Raw genomic sequence first — 12,920 nt, 5'->3', positions numbered from 1 at the left:
TACAAATTTAAATACATGACATACAAGTTTCAATAGAAACTATATTTTAGTTTATTATGAATATTTGTTGGTTCAGCAACCTACTTCAACCAAATTTCAAAGACAATAATTTATTAATTAATTATTTATGTAATTACACAAAAAGATGTGTACGTAAATTTGAACTATAATACATTTTCATTTAATTGCAATTACATAACATTTAGTTAAGTATATACTAAGCAGATAATTATATTATTTTAAAAGCATACTATGTCCATAATACATACTCTTTTAAAAAATATGCTTAAGTGTATTTCTTTATCACAAGAGTCTCCAGTCTGAGGCAGCAGCACTTTTCTGTAAAATAAGTTTACAAATACACTCACGCTCTTTCCTCATAAACTGCCTTTTTGGCAGAGGGTCTCTCCAGACTATTGCACAAAAATGCCTAGCTGTTTGAATAGAAAACAGATGAAATTGACCACCTCACTTGAACTGGATGTTTACAATTAAACATGGTTTCAAGATATGAGAGAACAAAGCGTCACATCACATTAAAGTGATGTGTTTAATTTTTTTCAGTGTTTAAAATCCTTATCTTATGCTTTGTTTAACATGCAGAGACATCTATAAATAAATAAATCTATGGTTAATTTCTCAGAAATGTTTAAACATTTTATCTCCGTGGTGTACTAAAAATATAGACTCGTTTGATAAAACATGTAATTATTTCTGCAATTCAGTTTGGTGGCGTAGAAATGGCGTAGAAATGACACACTTCACTTAAAGCACTTTTTTATATTAACCAAAAAAAGAGAAAGCATAAACTATTTCGCTTGAAGCACCTGACTTCCACATGGAGAGGAAAGCAGTAAAGCACATGACCAGGCATTAATCACCGTGCAGCTGTTTCCTGTTCTGTAACAGAGAACTGTGTCATCAGACTTTCACATCACTACAGTCTCAGATCAGCATTTTACCACACCCAAAATGTTTTACGCAAATCCCAAGCCGATAAAATAATTTCTTCCTCATAAATATCAGTTTTATATGGGTCTGAATTACAACTTGTCAAGTTCATTGAATGCAAATAAAACTGAAACTGAAATGAAGACAAAGAAGATGAAATTAAGTCTGTCTTAATGTAGACATTCCTTAAAGCTTTATTAAAACACTTGCAAATAACTGCACTGATATCCACAGACAAGACAGTAGCTGCGATTCCATCCAATGCCGGAACAATTGCCGGAACACTTTACCCATGTATTTGCCGGAATGGCAGTGTGAAAGGGGCTATAGTTAATTTGGTGCCTGTTTGTGCTCTAAAGGGAGCCAGTTGATTCTATTTACAATGTGTTTTTGCAGCACTGAGTAATGTTGTCATTCACAGACACAGTGAAGAAAACAACTGGCATAGAAACAATTTAAATAGCAAGGAAAGAGCAACACACTGAATTAAATGTGAAATTTTGAAACACTGAAATACTATTTTCTTACAAAATTTTAACTTTGTTTTCTTTACAACTTCAAAAAATATTTGCAATACCAAATGCAATGGCCACTCATTGGTGCTTAAGGTCTATCAAAGTCAAAATTTTCTCCATAGCATTCAAAACTGTTTTTGTACAGCAAAAAACCTCATGCTTGCAAATCTATTCATAATAACCAACAATGTAAATAAGAGATTCATTGTGCAGTGCACAGTGAACTGAAGTGATCTGCAGCTTTAGTGATTATAAAGGCACCGCTCTTGTTAACAACTTCATTTTTGAATAAAAGCAGGTTTCTCACGTGACAACAGCATTTAAAGAATCCACAAAATTATTGAGTCATCTCTGCATATTAAACTGAGATAGCTGAAACTTTCAAATATTTTAGTAGGCCTGTAATAATTTATATAAAAAAATGCATTCACCTGTGTGGCATCATAAACGAGAAATAACACACTAGCTCACGAAACACTATTTAGATTTGTTCTGTTCAGACGTGCTGTTTTTGTGCATGAGTGTGTGCACACTAGTGTTTTGTCTCTTACACAGAGAGGATACAATAGATGAAAAGTAAAGCGGAGTTATTTTTAGACCAGTGCGATGACAATAATTTGCTGAACAATTTCCCATCATGCATAAGGCGACCACACAGCCCAGCATTTTCTCCCTGATTAAATCTACCCTGTCACCAAAAAGCTATCCATTTGGTATTGTGCATCAGTTCACAAAAGAAAATAAACATTCGCTGACATTGACAACCTAGTTTTACAGATCCTAGAATATTCCATTTCAATTATGCCCTGATCCAAGGCAATTTAATCTAAAACATTGTTAATTTATGTTAACTTTAGAGCTCTCAAAGCAATAACAGCAACTCATAACTGATACAAATAGAGATGAACACTTTCAGTCTGAGATTTACAAGATAGATACGTTAGACATGAAGAGAAAACAATATATTTGATTTAAATTACTATTATTTGACGAGTTAAGCAACAGTTTGCATGAACTTTCATTTTCCCTGCATTAGATAATAAAATAAAATCAATTTCATATTTATTTTATATGAACTATAGAAGACATTTTAATATATTTGTTTTTTAATTTATCGTTATTGGTCAGTATTGGATATTTTATTGTGCATGCTATATATATATATATATATATATATATATATATATATATATATATATCAATTTAATACATTATAATTTTGTGATACCCAAAATTGGCCATTCTTTGGTTATATACCACAATTAGAAAATTGTTATTTGTTAAGTCCATTAAAGGGGGGGTGAAATGCTCGTTTTCACTCAATCTCCTGTTAATCTTGAGTACCTATAGAGTAGTACTGCATCCTTCATAACTCCAAAAAGTCTTTATTTTTATTATATTTATAAGAGAAAGATAGTCTGTACCGATTTTTCCCGGAAAAACACGACCGGCTGGAGGCGTGACGTGTGGGCGGAGCTAAAGAATCACGAGCGCCAGTAGGCTTTTGCGTTGAGAGCATGTGGAAGCTGTGACACAGATCCAGAGGCTGAAATTTAACAAGAGCAGCATCAGCAAAGGCGGTATGCTATGTGGTATGTACTGAAACTGTATATATTTGCTTAGCGGTTTTGGAAAATGACTAAATTCCACTTTATGTCGTCTTTTTTTTTTTTTTTTTTAAGCTGTACATGTGGAAAGTGTAGTTTGATGACAACATCGCATGTTGTTTACTTGATGTGCTTACGCGCTGATAGCTAAGTTAATAACACAGAGATATTTGAAGCAGTTTTACTCACCGCATGTGGTTCCAACACACGATCGTGACCCTTTTTATGCATTATCCTTAAGAAATAAACGATGTGCAATCCGAAATGCAGGGAACAAACAAAAACACTTGCACAACTCCATTGATGCTCTGTAAAAATAAACTCCATCCACTGGTCCCTTAATGCTGTTTCTCTTTTGGTAATCTGTGCAGGGTTGTCTTGCCCTGGCAACCAAAAACACACTTCTTTTGTGACTTTTCGCGATGCTCTCGCTCTGATCAACGAATCGCTCTGATCAGTGAAATGTCTGTGCTGCTCAGCTTCGCTATATGGGAGCGCGCGCTCTTCCGGCAGAAGTGCCTTAGGACCCATATAAGGAAATTCCGCTCCATCTAACGTCACACAGAGCCATACTCGAAAAAAACTTTCCGAAACTTGTGACAAACCGGAAGAGGTTTTTTTGGAACAAAAATACTCCTTCAAACGTACAACTTAATTTTTGAAACTTTGTCCATGTTTAGCATGGGAATCCAACTCTTTAACAGTGTAAAAAACTCAGTATGCATGAAATAGCATTTCACCCCCCCTTTAAGTCCATCTCTTTTCGCAACTTTCAATTGAAGAAGCTCGTAGAAAGAAATATTGTCCATTTTACATCATAAAACAATAGATTTACAGTTGAAAATGACAAAGTGTTTTGACACCTTATGGCTAATGTGATAAACTAGCTTATACTTCATACTAGGGCTGCACGATATTGGGAAAAAATGACATTGCGATATTTTATTTTTCTGCGATAATTATTGAGATATGAAATCTAACTCTCATGCATGCTCTCTCTCTCTCGCCGCTCTCTCTCTCACGCGCTCTCCGCGAATCACATTCGTCAAGGGCCAGGGAGCAGCTGGCCCATACAGTTAATGAATAACGGATCAACTACGACAGCCTACACTGCACATCCTGCGATGTGACTATCGTGGATTCGTACAATCGCGATATCGATGCTTAAATGACACATCATGCAGCCCTACTTCATACTGTAATAAACTGAACCTCATGCATCTTCTACAAATAAATGAAGAAAATGTAGTTTTGAGAAAATATCTTACATCTTTTACTTTTCAGATGTCATTTGGTTTTATTATCTTGATATCTACTGTGATGATATTAATTTAATTTTACATGTAAATTAACTTTTAGGGGGCCACTGTACAGTATATGATGTGTTTCTGTGTGTGTTAAATACCCTGTGCCAAAAAATACGTAAGACTGGTACCACAACTTCCATCTAAGGACAACATAAAGCAGAACAGACTGCAGGATGACACACTCTTACTCAATCCATATAGGAGATGAACAGAGAACGAGGCAGTGCATGAGAAATCTTAACAGCACGTAGCACACAGCGACTGACTTCATTCAGGTCAGGGCTGGTGACTCAGATTACATCTCTCAGCAAACATTTATCTCTATATGTCAAAACTTCACTGGGAACATACTTCTAACTAACTTTTCACTGTTTCCATATAATTCTTTCTACATTCTTTTTCTATGAAGTTTCCTGCCTCTATCACTTGTTCTTACACTCATGTAAAATTGGATTCCAGTTAGTGTGAGTAATGCAGCTCTTCCCAGAAACTGCTCCACTGCTCTTGGCATCAGACCCTGTGTGAGTATTGTTCCTGAGGAAATCGCATCAACAGCAGACAACACCACATGATAACACATGACTGTTCTAACTGTTCTAACTTCACCTGTGCCGTTCTGTGCATAGAAACACCGCTAACAAGGTGAAAATAAAGTATATGCAAGCCAAAAGCAGTTTTTAAAGCAGCAGCTAGTTCCTGTGGCTCAGTGGTAGAGCATTGCGTTAGCAGTGCAAAAGGTTGTGGGTTCGATTCCCAGGGAACACGTTAGGTAAAAATAAAAAATAAACTGTATAGCCTGAATGCACTGTAAGTCGCTTTGGATAAAAGCATCTGCCAAATGCATAAATGTAATATAAAAAAATGCTGGTTTGTGTGTTTTCGGTCTAAAGGACAGTATTTGTGTGCCTGCAGTCACATCCTGTTTGTCTGAGCTCTGAAGTAAAACAAATATAAATTAACCAATCATCAGGCTGAAGGTGATGCTGAGTCGACATTCCTCAAAAAACAGAGTGGAAAATTGCAAAAGCATCTGACAGATATCTTACAGACAGCTGACATGGCTTGTTAAAGATGTGCTAAAACTGCCTGATTTACACTCTCTCCCTTGTTTTATAGAAACCAGGTACTGGTGTGACTTTTCTGTTCAGTTTTTGTAAGTGTTTGTTGACTTACCATCATGTTTGGTCTCTCGGTGACCAGCGAGCCATCTTTGGCATAAGAGTACACAGTGAAATCCTCTGGAAGAAGCAATCTAAGGGCAAAAACACAACTGTGTAAGGATTCACTGTTGCAGGTATCTAACCCTTTAACTGTCACCCACATTTGTGAACACGTCTACATTTTTTACTGTTTTGATCAAATAAATGCAGTCTGGAGAGACTCTTACAGAAAAGTAGGTTATACACAAGCTTGTATTTCTGGCATATAAGATATTCCTGATGCTTTATAATGTATTTTCCTGTCATGTAAAACATCATATGTCAGGAAAAATCAGGTTTGAGCATGGGGGAATGTGGGAAATCTTGACAACAGCATGACCCTGCAACCTTTAGTCACAAGCAGCAGCAGGAAAGAGAGCTGAGAGGAAGTGTTGAGTAAAGTACTGTGTGTAGCTCTGAGAAACAGAGAAGATTATCATAAACTGTGTGTGAGTGTTTAAATTAAGTCATATTCTTTTCAGCACAATATCTCATGCTTTTGGTAAATTAGGCAGCATATCATTTGTGCTTCTGCGTTATATGCCTGGTGGATTGTACATTATGCTTTTAGCGCCCACAGAATGCAGGCGGGAAACAAATGTTAATAAAAAGGGATGTGTTCAGGGTGCATTGATTGCAATGGTAGAGTGATGCTGTTTTGCATAATTCCTTCAGTGAATCATGCACTAAAACAATGCAGACAGCATATCTGTGTATTATATGGAGGAGGAAATCGAGGGCAGGGTGGGTGGGGGCTTGTTTTTGCTGAAGTGCAGATGTGGGGAATTGCAGCCAGCCAGAAAAGAGCAATGGAGAAACTCATTACTTACTTATGATTACATAATTCAAAATCATGTCTCTCTTCTAGAAGAATAATTTCATGTCTGATCTAAATTGATCTAGAGCTAGTTTCTTGTAAATTAAAAAAAATATTCTGATACTCTCAATTATTCAGTGATATTTTTGTTTCATTTATATACTAGTAGTATTTATTAATGTTTCAATCGCATTTTAGTTTAGTTTCGTAATTTTGTTATGTGCACTTGTCATTAAGTTTTAATTCGTTTATTTTTTTGTATTTTTTTTTTTATTTTAGTTTTAGTTTTAACTTTTTTCAGTGCCATTTTGTACGTTTTTCATCTCATATATATATTCTCGTTTGTTTTGGCTTTATATAAATTAACGAAAACTGTTTTTACAAGTTTTAGTTTTAGTTAACAATAGTTAAAACTGCAAATGTTATGGCAAAGTCATTAATTACATAATAAATGAACCTGGTCTTATTATGTTTCTGTTACTTATGTTTCTCAAAGATTATTTGCAATTTAACAAATGAAGAAAAAATAAAAACCTGTAGCGACAACTTTGGCCACTGTTATTTTTTTCTATTTTGATCAAAAGAAATTAAAAATAAATTAATATATGTGCATAACAACAAAAACAAAGCAGCAGAAACTTTTTTTTTAATGGATGCAGAAATTTCGGAGGAAAAAAACACCAAATATGACCAATATTAATAGCAAGTTAATAATATCATATACTACATTTCGAAGAATACAAACAAAATCCAATCCAAACCCAAACATTATTTCCACATTTCAGAAATTAAATGTGTACCAAATACAGTTTTAACATTTTGTTTGTCTGGCTTTTTTTTTTTTCAGAAATGATGATTTCAAGTTCCTTTTTTCTGCTTCCTCATCTTTTCCAACGGATACTGACAGAAAAGATGCAATCATATGGATGCCACAAAGGTCAGGGGTTCAAGTTTACTGCTTGTTCTAAGATCCTGATCTGAGGAGGCCACATACTGTGTAAAAACATATTATCTGTTGATGAGCTGACCTTTATTTCACATCTCCTCTGCAACAGACGGTGAGCATAGCTGGAAATCGTCAACTTTTCTGAAAGAATTAACCTGCCACAACACATTTAGCACTGGCTGTCAAACTCAGTGTGCTTTGTGGTCATACACTGTGTGTTATTTATATCCTACATCAAGAAGTGAAGCAATTTATCTTTGTTAATAATGCAGAAGAAACAGTCAAGCAACAGATAAGAACAGCAGTTTGTTTTGCCTCGTTTTCTCATTTAGACTACTGCGTGATCGTCGTTGCCAGGAAACTTTGGTTTATTTACTGTGTGTCTTACCCTGGTAAACACGTGCTGAAGTGGTGCTTGGTTTTGCGTTTGCATATCAAGGGAACTGCACAGTTTCGGTCTGCTAAATAGTCAGGTGTGGCCAGCTGACTTCAATCACAGGTAATCAGTTTTCAACGCGGCAGCCCTCGTCTGAAACATCCTTGTGTAAAGACCTCTTACATCGACTCTACCTGCGTGACTACACTGAGCAAGGACACCTACAGGGCACTTGAGTATTGCTTTTCTCCCCTTTAATTTTTGTATAGCTTGTTCTCAAATTACTTATTTAGGTACCTTCACTTACTCCCATTATCAACTCCTCTCTTCATTCTGGAACATTTCCCTCAGCATTTAAGCAGGCTCTGTGTGACGAGTGGGGCGGGGCCGAGAGACGTGGGAACGAGGAGTGAGGCAGGTGTAGCTCATCTCCAATCACTACACCTGGCCTCACTCCTCGTTCCCACGTCTCTCGGCCCCGCCCCACTCGTCACACCCTGGTAAGCCCACTGCTCAGGAAATCATCTCTAAATCCAGCACTTCTGTCCACCCTCAGAAAGATGGGCATCTCTGGAACTGCACTCCTGTGGTTAAAGTCCTACCTCTCTGACAGATCCTTCAGGGTGTATTGGAGGGGTGACGTTTCTAAGTCACAACAACTTGCTACTGGGGTTCCTCAAGGCTCAGTACTTGGACCACTTCTCTTCTCCATCTACATGGCGTCATTAGGATCTGTCATTCAGAAGCATGACTTTTTTTATCACTGCTACGCTGATGACACTCAACTCTACTTCTCATTCCAACCAGATGACCCAACGGTAGTTGCTCACATTTAAGCCTGTATGAGTGACATTTCTAGCTGGATGCATGACCATCACCTTCAGCTCAACCTTACTAAAGCCGCGTTTCCACCGCAGGAACTTTACCCAGGAACTAGGGACTTGGTCCAGTACTTGGTGTGTTTTCACCGCAGGAACCAGGAACTAAATAAAGTTCTGGGTAAAAAAATGCCCCCCAGAAAGTCCCTGCTGGCGAGGTGGTACTTTTTTAAAGTTCCGGAACTTTCGGGGGTGGGGCTTTGGCGCTAAAAATTCTGATTGGTTGAGTTCACGCAGCATTGGTTGAGTTCAACCACCATTTATTCGGATCAACATTTTCAAAATATTACTGTTATTGTGTCATGAAATGTAATTTTAAAAGTATTTGAGGCAAGAATGTAGTTGTTTGAAACTCAAATCTGTTGTTTATTTATAAAGACAGCGCCTATTTAAAAATGTGTTTCGCTGATCTCGCAGACGGTGAGCTCCACTCGATCAGCGGGAGCTCAGTCCTCATGTATCCGCAGAGAGCAGCCTCTCCTGGGATAGACCTTCTGATATGTGCCGCTGGCTCTGATGTGTCTTTAGTGGTTAAACATAATATATAATTCAGCTGCGGGGTAAATCTAACAGGTTTTCTTTGGTCTGTATTCAATTTATCTATATGTTAAAATGAAAATAAAAAGGCAAGTCTATATAATATTTCTTTCATTGTAATGGCTGTATATAACGTTACACTTAGCCCTGAACTAAGTACATTTCTGCAGCTGTTATTATGTTTAAATGAAAATGAAAGGAGGCAGTTGTATTTTATATTCTATTTCGTTTTATTGTAAATATACTGAGGGGAAAATTGCAGTAGCCAAAGCGATCTGAGTTCACGCAGCATTGGTTGAGTTCAACCACCATTTATTCGGATAATTTTCAAATATTACTGTTATTGTGTCATGAAATGTAATTTTAAAAGTATTTGAGGCGAGAAGTAGTTGTTTAAAACTCAAATCTATGGTTTATTTATAAAGATCGTGCATATTTAAAAATGTGTTTTGCCGATCTCGTAGACGGTGAGCTCCACGTGATCAGCGGGAGCTCAGTCCTCTTGTATCCGCAGAGAGCAGCCTCTCCTGGGATAGACCTTCTGATATGTGCCGCTGGCTCTGATGTCTCTTTAGTGGTTAAACATAACATATAATTCAGCTGCGGGGTAAATCTAACAGGTTTTCTTTGGTCTGTATTCAATTTATCTATATGTTAAAATGAAAATGAAAAAGGCAAATTTATATAATATTTCGTTTCATTGTAATGGCTGCATATACACATTTCCCTGAACTAAGTACATTTCTGCAGTTGTTATTATGCTTAAATGAAAATGAAAGGAAGCAGTGGTATTTGATATCATATTTCGTTTTATTGTAAATATACAGAAAGGAAAATTGCAGTAGCCATGATGAGCTGACTGAAGTTATCAAGTACTCTGCTGTTTATAGATTTACCGGACTTGCGTCGTTGCGGACATCACACTCCCGAGACGAATGCACAAAGTCTGAACCAACTACCGAGGATGCACGTCCAAAATCAGCGTACTTTTTTTTTTTTTTTAAATCAGCGGTACTTTGTATTGAGAAACGCGCGCAGACCTACGTCACCAGTCTATTTGCCTAATCTACCCGGTACTTTACACCACGGTGGAAACGCAGAAAGCAACAGGTCTGGGGGGAAAAAAGTTCCTGGGAAAAAAAGTTCCTGGTACAAATGTTCCGGGTAATTTCTGTGGAAACGCGGCATAAGACAGAACTGCTTGTGGTTCCAGCTAACCAACCCATTGTTTCATCACAACTTCTCTATACAACTGGGTTTGTCAACCATAACTCCTTCCAGGACAGTCAGAAACCTAGGAGTGTTGATTAAATCATCAGTTAAGCTTCACAAACCATATTGCTACAATGACCCGGTTCTTGCAGATTTGCCTTATACAACATTCGGAAGATTAGACCTTTCCTTACAGAACAAGCCACCCAACTTCTTGCCCAAGCTCTTGTTCTCTCCAGACTGGACTATTGTAACGCTCTCCTGGCGGGCCTTCCTGCATGTACTATCAAGCCTCTGCAACTGATCCAGAATGCAGCAGCGAGGGTTGTCTTCAATGAGCCAAAAAAAGCTCAGGTTACTCCTCTCCTCATCAGTTGACACTGGCTACCATTGGCCGCTCGCATCAAATTCAAGGTACTGATGCTTGCCTACAAGATGACCACTGGCACGGCATCAACATACCTAAACTCACTAGTTCAATCTTATGTGCCCTCCAGAAATCTGTGCTCTGCAAGTGAAAGACGCCTTGTGGTGCCATCCCAAAGAAGTTCAAAATCACTCTTACGGACCTTTTCCTGGACTGTGCCCAGCTGGTGGAATGACCTACCAATCTCAATTCGTACAGCTGAGTCTTTACTCATTTTCAAAACACACCTACAGGCTCATCTTTTTCGCCAGCACTTAACCAACTAATACTACCACTTACCTTTTTTTCTTGTCTTTTATATGTTCTGTCCTAGACTAACTGAGACATGGCACTTGTATTCAGTGTTGTTCTCTTGTTTATCTGATTGCTTCTATTGTACTCATTTGTAAGTCTCTCTGGTTAAAAAACATCTGCTAAATGATTAAATGTAAATGTCAAATATAATTTTTATAATTAGAATTTCTACTCTGAAGGCACATTTCCCAAACATCTTGCAGCTCCAGCCCTTCAAAAAAGCAACAAACTGTTGAGCTTAAGAAAAAAAAAAGAATGTTTTTGCTGCTTGAGTATCTAAATATTATAGTGAAGAGCACAGAATGTTCTGGATAAGCGTTAGAGGAGTATTGGCAGGTTTTATCCGGCATCAACCTGCATTACATAAGATAACATTATCAAACAGGAGAAGTAAAACGTCCACACCTCAGCTTTTTTCAGCTGCATGACAAGTCTGATATTATCAAGGAACTTTATGTTTGGCAATGAGGTAGTGGTCATTCAACAATGTCCGCCTACATGTCGCAATATTTCGAAATAAAGACCAGACATTTTTTGCATTCTGAGAGCTTTTGCAGCTTTGGTGTAAGGCACACTATGCAATACAACAGTGAACAACCTTCTAAAACCTTTAGTTTCTTTTAGGATAGGATGGCACAAGGACAATGAAGCTTCATTAATCCCATGCATTAACTTGAATGAGGCTCAAATGCTGGCAGGGGAAAAGCGAACAGCATTAAAACTGCCGCATTCTGTACTCAACAAACACAGAAATATTACAACTAAACAATCTACTAAGAGAAATGTTATTATGGTAATTAATTAAGGAAGGAGATGGTAATTATTTAAGTATGGAGGTATAGATGTTAGAAACTAGGAAACATTTCACCCTATTACAGTCAAATTAAAACACTGTTTAACTGGTTCTGAAAAGAAATAAAGCAATAATCGGTTATTTACCAACATCGACACAGGTCATATGAGCACTGCTATGTGAAATAAAAGTTTTCTATGTGAATATATTTTAAAATGTAATTTATTCCTGTGATGCAAAGCTGAATTTTCAGCATCATTCCTCCAGTCTTTAGTGACAAATGATCCTTCGGAAATAACTGTACTGATTTGTTGCTCAAGAAACATTTATGATTATTATCAATGTTAAGTATAATATTTATATGTATAATATTTTTCAGGATTATTTGTTAAATAGAACGTTTTTATTTGAAATAGAAATGTATATGTACTTTCTGCGACTACAATTAGCAATTCAATGCATCCTTGTTGAATAAAAGTATTAATTTATTTCAAAGTCAAGTCCATGCTAAGTCAAGATCAAAGTTTTATACTTTTTTTTTTTCATAACAATCAAGTAAGAAGTACATATAATTTTAAGCTAAATAGTGGCAAACAAAAGCAAGGAAAGAGTATAAAACTACATTTCAGAGATGAAAAAAAATAGAATTAATAATAACAAAAACATGTTTTGTTGTTTATAGTCTAATGATGACTTATTTATTATTGTGACAAGCAGATAAAACACCAATAAAGAATCAGTCTTTAAGGTTTACCGCACAAAACAATGATCCCTGCAAAATACATTGTTAATTACAAACCAAGTGTGAAAAACTGAATTTAGGCTTATATTACCCAGTGTTTCATAACCCTGCTTCTGGAGGCACACCAAGTGTAACTTTAAATCTCTTTGTAATAAAACACACCAGGCCACCAGTAGAGACTCCAAGAGCTGGAGTGGATGAGTCAGATCTGTAGTGTTGGTGTGCATCCAGGATCAATGATGGGAAACACTGCGTTCGCTCAATGTACAACTTTGGTTTCATCATTTCTGTTGTGAAAAGCACAATTCTGGCCACGAGA

General features: G+C 36.8%; 1 protein-coding gene across 1 annotated transcript in view; it reads right to left on the bottom strand.

Annotated features, from left to right (window-relative positions):
• Positions 1-12,920, bottom strand: part of LOC127963277 (disintegrin and metalloproteinase domain-containing protein 9) — a 46,638-nt gene that overhangs the window by 24,925 nt on the left and 8,793 nt on the right. The window contains exon 4 of the mRNA XM_052563100.1: positions 5,554-5,632. Within this exon, the coding sequence (XP_052419060.1) occupies positions 5,554-5,632 (79 nt within the window). The remainder of the gene's footprint in view (positions 1-5,553; positions 5,633-12,920) is intronic.

This window comes from Carassius gibelio, chromosome B8 (assembly GCF_023724105.1).
Source record: "Carassius gibelio isolate Cgi1373 ecotype wild population from Czech Republic chromosome B8, carGib1.2-hapl.c, whole genome shotgun sequence".
In the NCBI taxonomy this organism is placed as follows: Eukaryota; Metazoa; Chordata; class Actinopteri; order Cypriniformes; family Cyprinidae; genus Carassius; species Carassius gibelio.
The sequence above is the reverse complement of the archived record's forward strand: the minus strand, read 5'-3'. Positions and strand labels throughout refer to the sequence as shown.